At 41.5% G+C, this 20,668-nt stretch overlaps 1 protein-coding gene across 2 annotated transcripts in view; it reads left to right on the forward strand.

The window, feature by feature from the left end:
- Window positions 1-20,668, forward strand: part of GSK3B (glycogen synthase kinase 3 beta) — a 154,243-nt gene that overhangs the window by 70,383 nt on the left and 63,192 nt on the right. For both annotated transcript variants that reach the window (XM_074593771.1, XM_074593762.1), the window contains exon 3: window positions 13,155-13,238. In XM_074593771.1, the coding sequence (XP_074449872.1) occupies window positions 13,155-13,238 (84 nt within the window). The remainder of the gene's footprint in view (window positions 1-13,154; window positions 13,239-20,668) is intronic.

Raw genomic sequence — 20,668 nt, forward strand, 5'->3', positions numbered from 1 at the left:
CTGTCCTACTGGCTTGTCTGCATGGGTCTGCTTCTTGGGTAGTAAATCTGTAGGTGACTTCTTAAGTAGATAATGGGCCTTCAAAGGGAATTAAATTCGGCTGAGACCCTTCTGAATTCAGCTGTCCAACTGAACACTGTTGGAAGTTTTAACTGGTTCACCTTTAAAATTTATTTGAACTAAATGTTCCTGAATGTAAATATACCTCAGGATATGGTGGCTCTGTCAATGTAACCTTGTGTGAAGTAAACACTAGAATATGTAGGGAGTGATACTGTCTTGCCTACCTAAGCAGGCAGTACCACGTCCTCAGTGGGAAGTAACTCTTCATTATTTCATGCTATTGGGATTTTGAATGCAAAAGGGTCTCAGCACCCTTTGCATAGAGCTTGATTTCAACAAAATGCGAAAGAGCATTGTTCACTGGTCAGGGGTGGTGTGAGGAAATGAATTCAACTCAGAAGGCACAATTCTGTAAAAATACGAGGCAGCTGGTACTATTTCTTTGCATTTTCACTGACTATGTTGCTGCTCAGTGCTCCTGTCAGTGGGGGCTGTCCTGAGAACTTTCCTGCTAAAAGCTGTGTGTGCTCTGGCTATAAAGAGCAATATTGCAAACCTTGCTCCTGTGACTGTTGATCTTGATCTGCAGAGACTTAACTCTGGCTAGTTAGAGAGATGAAGCTGCTTGTGTTCAGTCCTTGGTCTCTTCACTTCTGATAACCAGAGACTTTTATAGCCTGCTCATTCTGGAGCACCAGCTTTTAGCAACTGCAGTTCCTATGACATAAGGTGCTGTGAAGTTGCTTAAAAACTGGATTAAATTATAGGGATAACAAGTTTCATGGCTTGCTTCCCCACTTCTAAAAAACACAGTTATAAATAGTCTGTGAAATATAATAAAACAAAACCTTAAAGGCATATTGAGACCAGTTACATTTCCATTGGTTTGTAGTCATTTTAGGGGAGTCAGTTCTGCAATTGTTTTCCATGTGAAGAATTGTGTTTTAGAATGTTCAGGAGGAACACACATAAAACATTATGGAGCAAGTTTAGGTTTTCAAGCTCATAAAACTGGCAGTAGCAATCATTCTTTATGGAAATGGACAGTAGAGCACCTGTATTTAACTTAAGTTTTTTTCATTTTTTTCTCAACACAAGAAAAATTTCAGGTTCTCAGAAGCTGTCTAGCACCTGTCTTTATTCACACGTGCTTTGACCCACTGGGTTTGCTTTCCTGTGCAGCAGCCCTGCTCGATTGTCTCTGGCTGTGGAATAAAGCTGTGATGCACCTGAGCTGAGGAGGAGAATATAACAAGAGACAGTCTTGTACAGGTTCCCTCTCTTTACCTGGATAGGTGTTTTAGGCTGCTTTTGCTGGTCTTTGAGAAAATGTTGACACTTGTGAGCATCCTTTTTGGTGCTGTACTGCTTAGGAAAGCTGCACAGTGTTTTCTTTATCCAGTAAAGACTTGCCATAGACAGGTAACTCACGGGAGGTGCCGACTGAAATTGAATTCAGTGCCTTTAATACTTCTCATGGAAGTATTAAATAACGCCTAATCCCTGATTTTAAGAGGTGCTGCAGAACAAGGTAAGCCCTAACTTCTAGTCCAGTGAAGGTTGCTATATTTGATAAAGGTGAGAGGTAGGTCTTGTTTGTTTCAAGGGGGCATAAACTAAATTTTGCTGTTACTATTCTAAACGTTAATGCCTTGGTTATTATATGTTTCTCAACAGCCAAGCAAATGATGGGAAGATACAGAATTTGATGGTTTTCATACCTTTCAATATCAGGGCAGGAAATAGAACATACCAAGCAGAGAATTAAAGTCTTGAGGGGAAAAAGCTTTAGCATAGAGATAGACTGTTGCATTTGTGTCTGGAAACTGTTATTTGTGAATATCTTGATTGCTTTACGTAGCAATAGGTTGATGGTTTAAAAACTGTGTGTTTAGTCTTTCGAGTCCTCATCTTTGTCAATAAATTTTGACAAAGGTATACCTTAACATTGCTACGACAGCAAGGGCTTCCCTGTAGAGTGAATCACAGTTCCTCCCTTGTGGAGCATTGTGAACTTGAAGGTGGTATAACAGTCCTTAAAGGCTTTTGATTTCATTGGAAGCTACCAAGTGTTCAAGAGAAACTAGATAATTTTTTCATGGGCTCAGTCAGGGTCCTTCAGAAATTTAAGCTGGGGGTAACAATGAGCTTAGCTTGTTTGGCAGCTGGGTGTCACCAATTTTCTTGTACCTTGTACCTCTGAATATATCTAGCTTTTTGAACACAGGTCAGAAATACTGAACAACTTCTTCCATCTAGTCAAAGCTGCACATTTTCTACCTAATTGTGCATAGTTTGAACTTGGTGCAAAATAAAATTTCATACTCAGGGAGGACAAGCAGGGCAACTGGTGAGAAATAGGCTAGCATTCAGAGGACTCTTGGCTTGCCTGGACAAGCCAATACCCTTTCACTACTGGTGGTGTTTGCAAGATACCTTGGGCCAGGACAGGTGCCCTGTCTGTCTTGGTTATCTCATGTTCTATCTCCTGATGTGATTTCTAAAGTGCGGACATTAGGAATTTTTTTTCTCATCCGTTTATGTAGTGGATATAGGACAGAAGGCGTCAGTTTTGGCTTTTTGACACGTGTGCATATCAGTGGTCCTGTTGATCTTTCATGTATGCTTGATCACTCAATACTTCAGAATACTGAGCTGGGCAGAGTAAAACACATGTAACGGCTCCCTGGATGAACCTGTTAATGTGGATTATTCTGTATACTAGTGGTAGGTACAAGTCCACTTCTCCACAATACAACATTATAAGTGCTTTTGAACCAATGCAGTGTGCAACCTAGTGCACGTGTTGAACTCGGTTCCTGGTGAGCTGTGTGCTTTGGGTGGCAAGCTGGAGAATGAGGCGGTGTCTGATGAGCCACCCAGGTGTCCTAGCTGCAGGGACAGCAACACCTGGGAGGAGAAGGGTGGGGTGGGCAACCGGGTGTGGAGGGCTACCTCTGCCCTGGGAGTTTAAGCTGCTGCTGTTTGTGAATCAGGGCCTGGAGGCTGACTCTCATTGCAACATACTCCTAAGACATTGGTTGTGACGCTTACCCTGGGGTAGGCTTAAATTCAGAGCTGTCTTATCCCAGTCAGAAACAGGGGCAACTGAGTCGATAACAGTCGTAGATCTTTGCAGATATTGGTTGAAGAAGGGCTGAGCTTCACAGGGGTTATGTTGTCCCTGCCCTGTGTTAGTCCAGTTGGACCTGGCCCTTGGGAAGCTCTTGAGCTTGAAAGCCTGTGAGGTGGGAGTGCAGCCTTTTGAAACGTGCTTAACGCATGCCACTTTAAATTCATGGTGCTCACCTGACATATGAAATAATTTCTCTCTGCTCTTTTCTTTTGGGGATCCCTGTTAGTTTTTAGTGTGACTAAATGCTGAATCTAACCGTAGTGCTGTGTCTCTGCTTTTGAAATTTGTCATAAAAACTGCACTTCGCTGTGCAAATAGTTACTAAAACTTAGTCATCTTCTCTGTACTCTTTCTTTTGGGGCAATTTAGGGTAGAAGTGAATGTGGAGATTTCCTAATCTTTTCATTTCAATGCTGTGACACCCTTTAGCCTAAGGAAATGATTTCTTGAAAAATGGGACAGTGTTTGAAAAGCACTAGTGCTGACTAAGGAAAAAAAAAACCTTGAGCAAGAAGTCTAATAACCTGTTTTATCAAACGCGAACGCTGACTCTTCTAGTAGTTTATAGTGGATTTGTACTTTGACATAGTTGGCTTGCCCTTTCAAGCATATGATAGATTTCTTGTATCTAGCAAAGGTCAACTGGTGAAATTGTTTTGCAGCTATTAGAAGAATGTGCCGCTGCCTATATCTATGAAGATACGTATTTGAGGGAGCTTGAACTGTTTTTATATATGAAGAACGAGTGCTGAAATGTTCTTCTACATGTGTGGCTATCATCTGAAGTTTGGTAGGGTATTTATTATTTTAGGCTTATCTCAGACCTGGTACTTACATGAGGTGGTCTTAAATTATAGCAGTAACTAATAAATGCTGGTATTTGCTCATGATAAATTTACCAAACCGGGGGTGGGGAACCCAATAGGAATTTGGGGAGATGGGCTTATTCTGTATCTGAATAAGGTAAGGAGTGTAAGTCTGTATTGTAACTTCACTACTGGAGTTGAGCTGATTTCCTCTCCCATTCCTGCACTCCCAGAGGAGGACCTGCCTAGTCTCCCTCTGAATCCAGTGGGTAATGCTTAACCTTTTAAAAGCTGAGTCATCTTGAGAGCTCATTAAGACTCATACTTCTGAAAGATTTAATTCTGCTTGGCAAATAATCATCTACAGGCACCTAATTCCACTTGCCAGTTCCACTCCCCCTTTGCTCCCTGCTCAGTCTTCACCTGTCATTTCCCTTTCTTGTGTCTTCTAATTTGGATGCGTCCCCTAAGGTCTTAGGGAGTCAGAAGTTTTCATTCGAATTGAAATTAAAGCCCCTAATGACTTCTAGCATCAGACATCTTCATGTCATATAGCAATAGTCCTGAGACAAAATAAACATTGGAGGCAGCACTTACCTGTTCCCTAAATAAACACATTTTTTTTGGAGGGTGAGGAGAAATTATTTTTGTTTTGCAAGTGCTTTGAAATTTGCCTGCATGAAACATCTGCTGCATCATACGTAAGAAGAGAAGGCCAAGAGTAATAAAGCATTTCATTAATGTTTAATAACATAGTGATTAGCAACCCAGCAAATGTCTTATGCCTGTGGGAGATTGGAACTTATTTGATTAATAGATTAATTGCAACCTGTTCCGGTTGTGATTGCAGGTGTAAGTTTCTATGGATGTTGCAGACTCCCTGAGGACTGATGTTATAGGCATACTTATACTTACTTTCTTCTTCCTAGTTGAAGAGTTAAAAATCAAAACATGAGGGAAAATCCGTCTGCTGTTTCTATGAAAGAAAATGGTTTTTACTGTAAGAGTTTTTCAACAGAGATTCTCTGTGCTACCTCTGAAAAAGAATGGCTATTATCTCTCAAAGCATAGGGCTGCCTTTTAGAAAATACTTTTCCTTTCAATTATTCTCCTTCCTGCACTTTATTTCAGTGTTACAATGGACTTGAACCGTCTCTCTAAGTTTCAGACTTAGTTCTGTTTTTATAATTTCTATCTTGCATACACTAATTCTTACTGCATCTAGACTTGCCATTGGCAGAGCACAGTAGATGCTGTAGAACTAAAATGTAAAACTGAGCGGTTCATCGGGTCACAATATTTGAAACAACCACTTGAAAATAATTAAGTGAATTTCAGGTTGTGGTCTAGAAGTGACATGATGCTGGAAATCAATTTGCGTTCCAAGTTTATTCTTGAGCTTCCTGAGCTGGCAGGAATTTAGAGATGGTATTAAGTCTCTGAGAGGCTCTCAAACTACAGCAGCAATGAGCTAACGAAGAATTTGGCTTCCACCCTTCAATTAACTGCTGAGATACAGGGAGGAAATGAAAGAGGAGTCAGAATTTTTCTTCTGTTCTCCCAGGGGGTTGAGGCTTGTTGTATGTTCTCTTAAGAAGACAAATAAGCCATTTCTGTCTCCAGTTACAGGAAACTATGTGTAATAGCTGTACGAAGCTCAAGTGTTCTGCCTTAGGGAGTGTGTCCTGCATTGGCAAGAGCAGGCTGGAGATGACATAATATGGCGCTTGCCATTGCTGACTGCGTAGGGGAAGAGATAGGAAGTTCAAGGCATGTAGCCTCCTTGCAAGAAGGGGAATGCCTGGGTTTATTGGGGGCAGTAATACAATAGAAAGAATTAACAGGGTGGAAACAAGGTGCATGTTGGTATTTCCAATTTTCATCCAGTATGCCTTACTGTCACCTCGCTCATTACTGGGTTCAAATCTACCTAGTTCTTATGGGGTTAATGAAGTCTAGCCCACATCTGCGGTGGCTGTGTGACTTTTTGCTTCACTTGTTATTCTAGAGCTTTAGTTTCAAGCATGCTTTTTGCTCATGCTGCCCTGTCTGCTCTTTAGTTTCAGTCAAGCTGTAATAAATCATGGGTTTTCAGGTTGGGAGTGTGCTGCTGGGCCACCTACGCTTGCCTGAACCCTGCGCCTCCGGCTTGTCCTGGCCTGGCCCCAGCTCCCGCCCAGCATGCTCTGCCCACTGGCCTCTTCAGGCAGGTCCTGCCTGCTGCCACCTTCAGAGCCGAGGCTTTTTGCCCTGATCTGTACCCGTGCCAGGGCTGAAGGTCGCTGTGCTCAGTAATAAATTTTGGCTAGAATACAGCTGACGCACGCGTTTTGCACCTCTGACTCTTTCGCAGGCCAGTGTTTCAGAAACATTTTGCGGTGCAACCCTGCTGTGTGTGTCTCCGTCGTTTGTTGCTTCAGGATCTTAATTATCAGATTTTTACAAGAGGACAAATAGTGGAAAGTTTGGCAGCATTGTGGAATTTGGTAGCAAAATGAAGCTGGGTTTGGAGCCTTTTCATTGCTTTTAGTTATGTAGTAAAACAGAGCATGATGCAACTGCAATTCACCAGGTTGCACACAAATTCACGTGCAAGCATTCTGCGTCTTGGACCCCCCCCACACCCCGTTGGTTTCTTCGACTTAATCCCACTGGCGTGGCACAGTGCACATAACTCATTATTTTCATGTTATATAGGCACTTAGCATTTGGGTTTTTCCCTCGTATGATGGTTGGGATTCCTATGAATGGCAGGCAGGAAGAGGTGCAAGGAAGGGGTGGTGGATGCGAGTATAAAGCAGCAATTTTATATATGTACTGTAAACTGCTGAGGGCCATCACAGTTTTTTGTGGTGTTTTTTTTTGGGGTTGTGTTTTTTCTTAGGGAAGCCCTGAATGTTAACAAGATATTAATTAGTATTGTATCTATGTCTCTAGGACTTTTTGGATGATAGAAGTCAAAATGCTTTTACAAATGTTAACCCTCAAAGCTGCTTCTATGCACGTACATGTGTTACACATTGGTAGAGGTTGGAGCAGGACACGATACCTGGACTTTCTGACCTGTGTGTTAGGCCTGCTGGGTTGCAAGTATTTAACAGTTGTTGATGGACCAGCACTAACTGGATGGGGGTTGTTGTGGCATTACAGCTCTTGGTATGTCATTGATACAGATATTTAATAAACAGTATTCCTTTGTTGGTATCCTGTATTTATGGATTAAAGGTCATGATTTGTATGAGTTTGAGACTTAATAGGTGTGCTAAAAATGGAGACCTTCCCAACTTGGATCTGCTGATGTTGGAAATATGCCGTGACTGGCAGGTGAGGGAGACTGGGGCTTTGTCTTAATCCACGCCTCAAATGTAAATGAGGAATACTCTGATCCCTGTTGACATTTATCTCTGCTTGAAATTGCTTGCCTACAAAATGGACTTTTCATGTGTGGCTAGCTATTGATGACTGGCATGGGCAGATTCCCAGCCCAGGCCTCTGTAGTTAAGCCCCTTTTGTACTACTTTTTCCTCCAAGTGCTGATCTATTTCAGTGATAGCTTGCGGCAGATACAGAAGAATGTAGGAGTTAGCCTTTATTCTGTAAAATGCCTGAATTATCATGTATCTGTGAAAGGCAGTTAGTTCTGTGAGCCATGGAATAACTTCTGTTGCTGACAGCAAGACAGTGTTAAAAGTAGGCTTGCAATTGATGGTGTTTGAAATCCACCTCTGGACGAATAGGTCAGGCAGCTTTGGGAATTTTTAGAGAAGGTGTGGTACAGCTTTTATTTTGCAGTATATCCCACTAAGCTTAGGATAAACAATACATAGTAGGATTGGAGTTTAGGTAATGATACTAGTGAAAATACACTGATCTTGGTGATCCCACTACCCCTTGGTAACCTGTCAGCTGATTTTTGTGTACCACCAGGCAGTTCATGGTGAGTACGATGGCTTCCTCTGTGGTCTGGAGTGTTTTGTCTCAGTGCGTTTTACAAAGCTGAGCCTAGGAGATATGGCTGAAATGTTGTGCAAGCAGCTCCTCTGCAAGGCATCAAGCGTAGCTGGCTAGGATCACATTGAAAGACCTTGGTCAGCATGTGCCTGCTGCCATGCCAAAATGTCCAGCATTTTTCTTGTGGTGGGAGATGGTCAGAATAAAGAGTCTTCTTCCTGCTGTGTGAAAATGCTTTAAATCTCTCAGGGTCTCAGCCTGAGCCTGTTCCCTGGGCAGGCTCAGCAGTGCAGCAGTGAAGGTGACTGGAGGTGACTAGTCATTCAGGCTGCTCAAGTGGAAGGAAGCAGGGGAAGAAAAGGCAAGCCCTGCTGCTTCATCAATGCCTTCATGCCTCCTGCTGGAAACTAGTTTCTTTCCTAACTCTGCCCTTGGCTCCTGCTCTGGCTCTTCACTGTGGGAAAAACTTTACTGAAGAATAAGAAATATGGTGGAATAGATTAAAATTGTGATGGAAGCAGGAGAAAGGAGGAAACTGTAAAAATTACTTTTGCAAGAGGAGGAGGCTTGTGTATACTGAGAAATTTGGATCTACCCGTGCTGCTTCCATCCATCCTATAATGCCAGAGTCCATTTTACAATTACCCTCCATTTTCTGTTTTTCCAACCTGAAAGAAGAATGTGAGATACCGAGCTTCAGAATTTGAAGGTATTATCCCAAGAAGAATAAAAATTAGCTCAAAAAGTGGAAAAAATGAGAATTAACTTTAGTTGCTGACCTTACTTGCTTTAAGCAAGAAGACTACTGCAGAGGTTGTGTCATAGTTTGGGCTGGGCTGGACACTAAAACTTGTTAAAATAGATTGGTAGCTTAGCCCTGCCTTTCCATCAAAAAGATATCCTCTCTTAAAAGGAGAAGACGTACACAGTCTTATCCATTCCGGAGAACCAGGTCGTGTCCTTGGTGTGAGACAAGGCAAAAATACAAATTTCTGATTCCTCCCATTTCATCTGCTTTGAACATAATTCTCAAAGAACCTTGCTGAGACTTGCAACAGGCATTTTGGAGGGGGGGAAAAAAGCAAAACCTAGCATATGCTTTAGCTAAGAAAGCTCAGAGGAATTACCTTCTAACAGAATCCAGGTGATACTGCTACACTTCATTGGGTATACATTGATAATGTTGTGTTGACATGACCTGTACAAGACCTTCCACCTTCATTTGCTCTGGTCCAGTTCAGGAAGTTGCAAGTCCGTAAGGCATTCTCTCTGATGATCCAGTCATTTTATCCCCTGTTGTAAAAAGTAGGGGAGGGTGGGAAGGAGGGGAGAGGAAAAATAAAGAAAAAGGTAAAGATCCAGGTTAGGGGTGATGAATGCAAACTGACATACATAGCTCTAGAAACCTCTGGATAAGGGAGGGAATGGAGTGTATGTGTGTGGAAGGGTGGGGGGTGATGGTTATCCTAGTCCGCAATAGCAGATTACAGTAGTGAAGCGGGAATTATCTTGGTTTTATATCAACTGCAGCATTAGCACAGTTATAAGGAATTGGCATTTTAACTTTGGAGAGAAGGCACGAATCTTCATGCACGAGCTTTATTGGCTATGTTTTGAAGTTATATCAATCTGATGTTGTCTTGGCAATCTTTAACCAAATCTTTAACCTTGATGGATGAGCAACCGGATTTCTTCAATATAATGAACAGATACAGGCAGTCTGGGCTAGGAAAGTTGTCTTCAGAAGTGATGAACAGGGTTTTGGCATGTTGGGTTTGCTTCAGTAGTTAGTGAAGGGCTCAAATGCACTGATTGTAAAGCAGTCTTCTGGAGTTGTGTGTCAGCAGCCTCGTGCCTTCTGGATAAAGAAATCTATTTTCGATAAAGAAATGAAACTGCAGCATAAATTTGCTGAGTAATCTGTTCATAGTCCTGTCGGTTTGTGGCTTCTCAGAAGAACGTGTGCTGCAGGAGCTCTGTGTTTCTGTGTGAACAGAAGTCTGCTGGGTCTTCCCTTGTGGCAAGGCCGGCACTGAAGGGTTTTGCTTTCTTCAGCACTTACCAGGTCTGGTACTCTCATTCAGTAAGAAAGCTGAACCTTCCTCTTCATGTGAATGGGTGGGAGAATGGGAAAGAAGAATAACTTCCCCTTTGAGTCTCTGACTTCACAGCCATGTCTCTTGGAAGACAAAATGATGAGTTAAGGATAAGCATGAGCTTTATGTTTTCATCCACCCTGTATTTTGATCGTGCACTGTCAGCCTTTCTCATCAGCATGTTCTGAAATGGTTTTAGTTTGCATTATATTTAGACATACGCTTTTCTCTCTTGTACTCGGTGTAGGACATCTGTCACCGTTCACTAAAGGTTCCCTGCTTATAAACTGATATTTTCCCCCCCCCAGTGTATTTGTGCACTGGTAATTAATAGCCCATGTCATAATGTGAAAAGGCTGTTATTTATTTAAGAAGTATACAGGGAAATACATGGTAAAGTGACACTACTTGAAGTATTCGTCTGAGAAAATATTAATTCTGTAAATTAAATATATAAATTCTGTAAAGCATCAGTCTGTTACACAAACATCAGTAGCTGTTCCCCCGCCACATCCAATTCGGGCTTTGCAACTGTTCAAGTATTTCCAGTTTGAACTCCACCAGGGAGTGGTGATTAAAGTCAGCTTGGTTTTAAGATGGCTGAGGTGACTATTTGACTAAGATGACAGCTTAAATGTGTTTTCTTCTGTCTAGTCACAGGATGTGAGATATAGGTTACTGTGTAACTGGTTTATGAGTTATCCCTGATATTAGCACCTCTTGAAGCACTGTTTGTGCAGCTGCAGCAGATGGTCAGGATGAGAGCTGAAGGAGATGGATCGGAGTGGAAGGCATCAGAGTGGGCACAGACTGTGCTTGTGCTAGGATGAGATACCAGAGTATAAATATAACTTCAGCCTAGCATTAGAATAACTTCTGCTGATTTTTTTTCCCAGTGTATCCAATGAGCATATACATGCTATCTAAAGAATATGAAGCACTAACCTGACTTAGAGTATATATGGGTATTTTAAGAAGCTAGTAGAGATATTGCCAAAATAATAATTACACATTCATGCTTAATGCATTCATGTTTCTTCCAGTAATTCCATGAGATAAAAGATAATATTCCCATCTCACAGCCAGTGGGAGAAAGGGAGGAAGAAATTTCTTGTCTTATGTTGTGCTATGAATTGCTGGTGGAATTTGGTTGAGGTGCTAGAACTTGCGGTGTTAGGTTCAGTCCTGTTCAGAACTGTAAAAGCCAACTCGAGAAATTAGTATCTTGTTTTAATTGGTGTCTCGGTGACTGGTGGGATCTAGACCCATCCCTACTTTGGCTTGCTAGTTGAAATCTGCCCCAGGTTGTAAGGTCAAGGGAGATGCCACTGAGCCAGTAAGTGGCATGCGGTTCAGACATAATGAGAGGATGGTCTTTCTGTTGGTCTGAAGTCTGAACTGTGCCATGCGTCGCATGAACCCCAGCCGTGACTCTTGAAACTGATTTCTTTTGGTAGCTTTTAATAAAGAATGAATAAGCAGAGAAGGTTTGAGCTGCTGTTCCTACCAGGAGAATGCTTTTCTCTGAGATGAAGTGTGTTGACAAGGTTGTGTGATGAAGCCTGTATTCCTCTTTCACAAATTCACTCCATGGGATTTCAGGAGGCCCATGGAGAGACCTTTGAGGCTTTCCTGCTTTCTCTTGCGTTCTCTCTTCACCCTTCAGAATAGAATAGGCCTGTGTTGGTGTGCACCTAACGGACTTGCGTTTTAATCGGTTCAGAAGCCAGGCAGACTCAGGGAAGGACTTGCTTCCTCCTTAACTACTAGCTGGACAATTGCCAACTGATAATTGTGTGAGATGTCACTCGTGTTTGTAAAGAGCTGGCTAATACTGAAGTATTTTTTCAGTCAGTGGGTGGCAGGGATGATAGGATTAATGATACTGCATCCTATCTAACACCTCTTTTTTTTGTCTCTTGCGGAGTTCCTTAAGCTTTAATCATAGTGATAGGCACCGTACATGACCCTCTGATACATAGAATAAGAAATCCTTATTTTGACAGTAGCACCGCACAAAGTAGGTGTTAGCTTAGTGCATTTAAGTATGAAAATGTGCAGTGGCTAAAGAATTTTCATCCCATATGTTTCTGAAGTTGGGCCAGAGTTTATGGTGCTAGTAGGACCAGTGTATTAGTCTAATGTATTGGTCCTAGCTAGTTAGGATGTGTGATTAGCAACCCCGTGAGCTAAGTGAAAATTGGAATACGTAGTGTTTTCGAAACTGCAAATTGTATAGTAATTGAGGAAGGAAGAACAGCGATGTGACTGTAGAAGAAAGGAGTGTTGTAGCAACAGCTGTGAAGTATAACAAACATAGCTGTGCTAACTTTACGTATTTTTATTCATACCTGCAATTCAGACTTTCACTCATTTTTATCTGTTGGGCTATAAGATCCCTCATTTGTTTAGGGCTCAGTTACAACAGATATTGCAGTAAAGTCCCCAGTTTATCCTGCATGTAACGAACGATTTTATTTTAACAGCTTTTTCAGGTTGATATAAAATGGGAAAATAACACTCATGTTCTGTCTGCCTAAGCCTAGTTAAACCTTTGTTGAACAAAAGTGGGAACTGAATTGCCTACTCAATTTCAGGTGCTTTTTGTTGGTATTGCAAAGGGGATGGTATGGGAAATGATCATCCATCACAAACCTCTTTTGCATTGTGGAGGAAGGCAGGCAGATAGGTGGAAATGTTACGTTTGCTTTTACGTTGTTTACATTATTTTTACAGTATTCAAGCAGGATAAACTTCCACCCATTCTGGCTGATATATTGTATTTTTGTAAGATCAGAAAATAAAAATGGAAACTTAGTGTCTTACAGCCTTTTACCACTGAAACTTTGGTAATTCTTGGATTTTATGGTGGATTAGTGGACCTTTATTTTAGAGGGACTCAGAGGTCAATATTCTCAGTGATGAAGTAATTGAAAGAAAGACTAATAAACGTGTGAAAGCTGTTGTCTCTTTGCAACTTCAGTTGTTCTTTCGTTCCTTAATTTTGTCAGCTCCCGTATGTGTATATTAAGGTGTTCATTGCAGTACTGTAACTTCGTGAGAAAAGAGGTTTTCTAACTGTTTGCTTTTCTCTTGTTTCAGAACCGAGAGCTCCAGATTATGAGAAAGCTGGATCACTGTAACATTGTCCGATTGCGTTATTTCTTCTACTCGAGTGGAGAGAAGGTAAGAATGAAAAACAAGGCAATGCCTCTTGGTGAGGGTTGCATCTGGGATATAACTGAACTGTTTGAATTTCAAGAGACAGGAGTGTGAAGATAGTAGATGTGATAACATTGAGAAAATGTTATAATAGTGCCCAACAGATCATGTTGGAGCAGATCTTCTTTAGTATGGAAGTGTGTGGTCCATGAAGAGTAGTGTTAATAGTATAGCACAACAATAGCGTAACAGATTTGTATTTGTACTGCCTCTTTTTAATTTAGTGGAGCACAGCCGGGCTTCATTTGCACATTCTAGCACTTCCTTTCCATATGTGCAGATAAGTTTTCTAGGATTCAGCGCTAAGCACTCTAGATTTAAAGCACTGATGTGACTTTTCCCAGGCTCGGTCTCTGTGTGCTTCTGTTCCCCTAACGTGTGCGTTCATTCCGCATACAGGCTGAGTTTCAAAGCCCAGAGGAAAGGATAATGTATGATCACATGATTGTAGCATTCGTTAGAATGCTTATGCTTCAGAAGAAGGATCAAATAGCTGGATTTAATAAATCTCAAGAAGTAGACACTACCATTTATGGGTTTTTTCGGTATAGATATAAAAGGTCTGTGGGTTTTTTAAAAACAGATTACAAGGTTTTGTTTTAATGTGAAGTTGTAACAGCTTACTTGTCTATGTAGGTATCAGCATTTTAGGAATAATAGGAGAATTCAGAATGAAATGGACCTCAAGATGACATCTAGTGCAATCTCATGCTTAAAGCAGGCTCATCCATGAAGGAGAAAAAAGAAATAATAATTTCTTTCTGGCCCATGTGGGAGTTAGTACAAGCTGTGAGGTGGGGAAACAGGATAGATGACCTTCAGAACGTCCTCTGATCCTTCTATGTATAGTTATAAATATTCATATAAATTATATAATAATTATTATAAATGTTGCAATTTTTCATTTTTTGAAGCAGACCGTGTCATTAGTTGTCTTCAGCTGCTAGTACGTTTATGTCCACAATGCTGTAAAGGACTGTATATGAGAGCTGATAGCTGCAGGAAGGCTATTAACATGAAGTGCGTCAACAGAATGGGAGAGGCAACCCACTCACTTCATGGTCTTTGGAGCTAGGGAAGGAGTTGACATTTCCAGGATGAGTTGGTGGTGGTAGGTCACTGCGGTCTTGTGTAGTGCACAGAGGGATAATTGGAGGAGCTCTGTCGTTACATCTCTGAGGGGTGCTTGGGGGGGATACGTGCTTTGCCTGTGCCTGTGGAAAGCTTGCAAAATTACTTTGCAGGAATCAAGGAGAAATATGGTTTAATTTTTTTTTATTATTTTTCTTTTATTCCCCTTGCCTGGTAATAGCAAGCATTTCCAGTGTTACATGGCTGTTGCTGTTCTGTTGGTCATGCAGTGTTGTTTTTTTAACTATATTGTGCTCATTTAGCATATTACTAGAAATTCCTTGAGCAGCATTGAGTACAGGCAGGAAAATGCTGTGAAGGGCTTGGTTTTGTATTTTTATTGCTTGCTTTTTTAACCAGCTTGTAACTTCGCTAGAGTGAAGTACAATTTCATGACACAAACAGAAGACAACGGCCTTATGTAATAGCTTTCAGAAATCTGTGAACAGTGGAAGTGTTAAAACTTTTCAGAACACTGTTCCAGCAGCCTTTGTGTAACAGTAACTTGAGTAAACTTTTTTGGAAATCTTTAACTTGATGTAGAGCTTGAGACTGAATTTTCCACTTTGCTATTTCAACTCCACATGGCTGATTCTTGGCAATGCTAGTTTTGTTTTTAACAAAGTGGTCTGTATCCATGACCAGTGAATCTTAATGCTTCAGTGAGAAGTTTTCTTTTAAGTTCCCTTCTGCTCTTCTCTCTCCATGCCTCTGCTCTGTGCTTTTGAGATTTCCACTGCTCCTCTGTCACAAAACGGGACAAATGTGAACCAGTCCCTAAGGTAAAGATGCACCCAGCAGAACATCAGCAATGTAATATTGCAGGTCATATTGCAAACTCTCTTTGCGGTTCAGTACAAAATGACAAGTAATTGGCTTGCAAGTATTTCCATGTAGGGTGGCAGCATGTGAAGATAACCGTGTGTGAATTTGTTGGCTGCTATTTTAGAAAAGCTCTAGAGAGCAGCAAGCTGGTGTTCTGAAGCTCACCTGGGAAGGAAGAATAACACTTCCCAAACTGGCAAAAAAAGAAGAAGAAACAATAACATCTTTTCCCTCATGACACCCTCATAATCAATTTGGCTCTTTGGAGAGTGCAGGAAAAACATGGACAGTGGGATTGAGTGCACCCTCAGCAAATTCACCGATGACACCAAGCTGTTGTACACTTGACACGCTGGAGGGAAGGCATATCATCAGGAGGGACTGGACAAGCTTGAGAAGCGGGCCCACGCGAACCTCATGAAGTTCAGCCAGGCCAAGTGCAAGGTCCTGCACCTGGGTCACAGTAATCCCAAGCACAAATACAGGTTGGGCGGAGAGTGGCTTGAGAGCAGCCCTGAGGAGAAGGACTTGGGGGTGTTGGTGGATGAGAAGCTCAACATGAGCTGGCAATGTGTACTCACAGCCCAGAAAGCCAAACCACATCCTGGGCGGCATTGAAAGAAGCATGGCCAGCAGGTCGAGGGAAGAGATTCTGCCCCTCTACTCCACTTTGCTGAGACCCTACCTGGAGTACTTTGTCCAGCTTTGGAGTCCTCAGCACAAGAAGGACATGGACCTGTTGGAACAGGTCCAGAGGAAGGCCACAGAGATGATCAGAGGGCTGGAGCACCTATCCTATGAAGACAGGCTGAGTTGGGGTTGTTCAGCTTGGAGAAGAGAAAGCACTAGGGAGACCTTATAGCAGCCTTCCAGTACCTAAAAGAGACCTACAGGAGAGATGGGGAAGGACTCTTTATGAGGGAGTATAGCAATAGCACGAGGGGTAACAGTTTTAAACTGAAGGAGGGGAGACTTAAATTAGATACTTGGAAGAAATTCTGTACTGTGAGGGTGGTGAGGCATTGGAACAGGCTGCCCAGAGAAGTTGTGGATGCCCCATCCCTGGAAGTGTTCAAGGCCAGGCTGGATGGGGCTTTGAGCAACCTGGTCTAGTGGGAGGTGTCCCTGCCCATGGCAGGGGGGCTGGAACTAGATGATCTTTAAGGTCCCTTCCAACCCAAACCTTTCTATGATTCTATGAAAAGGGAGAAAACTGATTTGGTAACCAGGAAGGACATGTAGGGAGCAGTTGCAGATTTAGATGCTAGGTACCCAGAGCATTATATAAAGTGACTCTGGAAGCCAAGTCCAATGGGAAGAGTAATGCAAAAATACAAAGAACGTATAGCAAAAAACGCAGTAGAGTAGCGATGAGTGGGGCTTGCAGTTGTTGTCTGTCTTCATGAAGAACTTAGCATAAACCCGGATTAATGGCAGTGAACTGTTAATTAAGTCTAGCAGCGATGGGAAAATTTCAGAGGTAACTATTATACTGCTGATCTCTTTAATGAAGCAGTTCACTGAAGAACTTAATTTTGATACCTATATATCAAGCATCTTCTTGCATAAATGTTTTCATGCTGCCGTGATTGCTCCACCTCTTGTTCCAGCTGAAGTGTTCCTTGGACTTTTCCCTTCTTCCCTGGTGCTTGACACCAGGGTCTCTAAGCCCAGAGACACTTCTTTCTTGGGTTTTTTAGGTGGGTTTTTATTTTTTGGCCAATATCTGAGAAGCTTAAATCTATCCTGATATAGAGGTACCTCAAAGGATTTCTCCAAATACAGTCAGACTGGTGCACTTTGAAAGCCATGTGCCTAATAGTCACTTTAGTTCATTTTACTCGCTAGGAATTTTTAGGTGCTAGGCAATATTAAAATTGACTTTATTCTAGCAAAATATGGGGTTTAATTCTTGATTACAAAACTAGAAACAACAGACAATAGCATCAAATTGAAAAACAATTCTAAATAACACTTGCTAGTAAGACTATTCCTTAGCTAGTATGTAGAGATTTGGAGCTCTCTGTTCACTTTTTTTAGGGGCTATCCATGGAACTGGTTGAAGTGTTTGAGCTCCCAACTTTTTCCTTGTGATGAACTCTCCTTTTTGTATCTCCCATTTGCTTAAAATACCTTCCTGCTTTTGCCAAAAGCAATCCAGCATTAGCAGTGTGGAAATTCTGTATCAAACATGACTTTGATTTCTTCTCCCTTGTTTTCTGTGACTGGGTGACTTCCTCTTGTCTGAGCATTTTGGGATTTGTATTGCCTTTACATAGGTATACACTATATAGGGTGTGTATATATATTTATATGCACATACATGTACATAAATATACATGTGCATATGTGTATTTATACCTTTATATGTATAAAAGTTGTTTTGAGTACTGACTACATATTAATCATGTTTGACTAATGATTTCTAGTTTAAGAGAACTCAAAGAGAGCACATAATATATATTTAATATGAGAATTGATAGGGTTGGCATTCAAGTTGCTTCTATAAACTATTTGTTTCTCACGTCTTTGTTTTTGTAAGTTTACAGATGTTTGTCAGACCTGTTGGATAACCCAGTTCTTTCAAAAGACTCTTCCTTAATGAATTTGCCAGTGTAGATTCTGACTTCTTTTTTTTTTTCTTTTTCTTTTTTTTTTTTTTCTGAGGCTGTATGAGATATCTGGTAGCAGGGAACTGACTTGCATAGCTGTAATGTGCTTTTCAGTAGTCCAAAACCTGTAATTACAACTGGTGGAATGAACCAGAGGGGAAGAAAGAACAACCAAATAACGGCTGAGTTTTGTATGGAAGATTCTCTTGGTGGAAGTAGTCATAAGTCTCTTCCATGCTGTATTTCTGTGATTTGTGGTTTCCTAGGTAATCTTTGGAGAAAATGGGCAGGCTTATAGGGCTAGCCAACTCTACTCTGTGCAGTAATTTTGGTATTCTGTCTTCGGATAAGGTCTTGAACAAGATGCATGGTTTGCCTGTCAGCTTGCCACTGGGAGATCAGACTATATTAGGAAAGCATACATTTCTGGTTCGATTTTTGCTACTTTTCCTTAATTTTAGGGGCTGTCTTGCATTTAGCATGATATATAAGTGTAAACATTGATTTACTGAAGCAGGGGCAGATGGTCTTGCTGCCTGTCCTTTTTAGCCTAATTCTGTTAAGAACCTCTTGAGCTGTGTTCCAATGGAGGGTGGTCATGGTTGTACTAAATAATCACTCTGGCTCCTTTGCTGAGAGTATTCCCCAATGTTTCAGTGTGACCTAACTTCTTAAATTAGTGGTTGCTGAGTAAAATTATTCTGCTGTGTAAAACTTGAATTGAGTTCCTAATCTTCCCCCACTTCCCCCCGTTTCTGATTTAGATCTATCTTTGTGGTATTTCATAACTTTCAGGGTTTTCTTGTGTGTATGTGTGTGTGTTTTTTTGAGTGCTTAATAGTCTGATCGATCCATATCCGTGCCCAAAAGAGGAAGAGAAGTCACTGGTTGGAGAGGTTTGTTCCTGCCCAGAATCTTATAAAATTAAAGTAAATAACAGTTTTTGTTGGGTTAATTGCATGTCTGGTTATGTAAACTTTTTTTTCCTCCTCTTTTTTTCCCCTCTTTCAAGTGGCTTGGTATTTAGAGTAGTCAAAGAAAGCATAAATGGAAGCACAGAGAGAGATCACAAATAGGCAATATGCTGAGTCTTTTTTGGAGGCTGAGCTGGCCCTTCTGCATGCTCTAATTGATTTCTAGTCTTATTTAACCTTAGCTGTAAAGGCATGCAGCCAAAAGTCCATGAGGACTCAGGATGGAAATTTACTCCCATAGACTTAGGCTGAGGTTTAAAATAAACATGCATAAGATCATGCACAGCAGCTTATAGATGCAGCTCAGCGTGTATCTCGCGTGCGCTTTGGCAGCAGTGTATTAAACTGCAACAAAGAAATCTGGAAGAAGGGAGCAACTGACTGATTTGCAAGTTTGGGCCTTGCTGAACGGTTGGGATTCTCCAGGTTCATATCCCTGTTAGGAATAGATATATCCTTCACCTTCAAAGAGGCATGAGCATCACCATTCTGTCTTGCGGGACTGTTCAGAGGTGTCCTCACAGAAGGACCGTCAGTTCTGTTCCCTGTTAAAATGGAGTACTTGTAGTTGAACGATTTGGTTTCTCTAATGAACTTGTTAAAAAACAAGAAAAGTTCTTGCACAATACATTGAATTAACAGAGCCTTGAGCCCAGTTTCAAATTGACAGAGCCTGTGTGAATGTTGTGCACCAGTCTAGTAATGTGCTGAAGGGCCATCACTAGAGATGAATTTAGTCACTATGATCCATTTAATCATTGGCAGATCTGCTGTGCTGTCAACAAAGGAGCAATTAATGCCAATTATGAGGAGTTTTGTGATGCTGCTATCTCTAGTCTCTGCCTGAGGCCTGCCAAGCTCATTTCAAAAAGGGCACCAGTCATCAGATAATGATTATCAGTTACTGCTGTTAGGGCTCACAACATGCTGGGAATTTCCTTAGTTGTAGTTATGAGCAGTCTCTGGTTTTGAGTAGGTTGTGTTAATAGAAATAGCAGTTTTGTCTGCCTGCGGTAGGGCTTTGCAAGAACAGAGTAGGCAGCAGTGGCTAGATCCTCAATGTGGTAGATGGTGCAGTGGAAATGGGAAGCTCCATGATTTCTCTCTAGACCAGTGAACCGTCCAGTACATCCAGTTAGTCACTCTTCTGTTCTCAAGTCATTCGTCTACCAGTTCTAATCACTGCTCTCATCTTCCCATGTTTGATGGCTGTTAGAAAAGCAGCTTATATTGTTTGTCCTGAGACATGCATATAGTTTCCATAATATACAGCCATTATTGTATATTATGTTGCCTGGTTTGCTGTCATGGATATATCCCAATTCAGAAACTTCCACTCAGTCTGGAAGGTAGTGTACAGGCAAGAAAATAGTGGCTCTCCAAAGACTGTGCTTTTCATTGTCATGGTAGAGTATGCAGGACAGCCCAGTAATCCCAACATTATCTCTTAATTTTCATCTTCCAAAGAGTTATTGCCAGTTTATGGCAGAGTCCCTCCTTGGGAGCTCTGGTTCAAATATCCACAGATCACAAATCAGTCCCACCTTACAGATGTTGGGTGGCTGTTTCCAACTTCATAGAAATATTTCTCCTTGGAAGTGCACCTAAAAGCTTAAGGACTTGGGATGGCCTACATGGTACCAGGCTTGATGGCATCAGATGGGGTTCACCTTTCTGAGTGGGGGAAGAGGGTCTTTGCTCACAAGCTAGTGGGGCTCATTGACAGAGCTTTAAACTAAGCTTATGGGGAGAGGGGGACAGTATCATTAGCCTTGCCTGTGACAAGCTGTGGAACAACAGGCAACTTTGAGGGACAGGATGCTAGCGAGGTCCTGCATCCTGTTGCTCTGAG

The sequence above is a fragment of the Larus michahellis genome, chromosome 1, assembly GCF_964199755.1.
Source record: "Larus michahellis chromosome 1, bLarMic1.1, whole genome shotgun sequence".
Lineage (NCBI taxonomy): Eukaryota > Metazoa > Chordata > Aves > Charadriiformes > Laridae > Larus > Larus michahellis.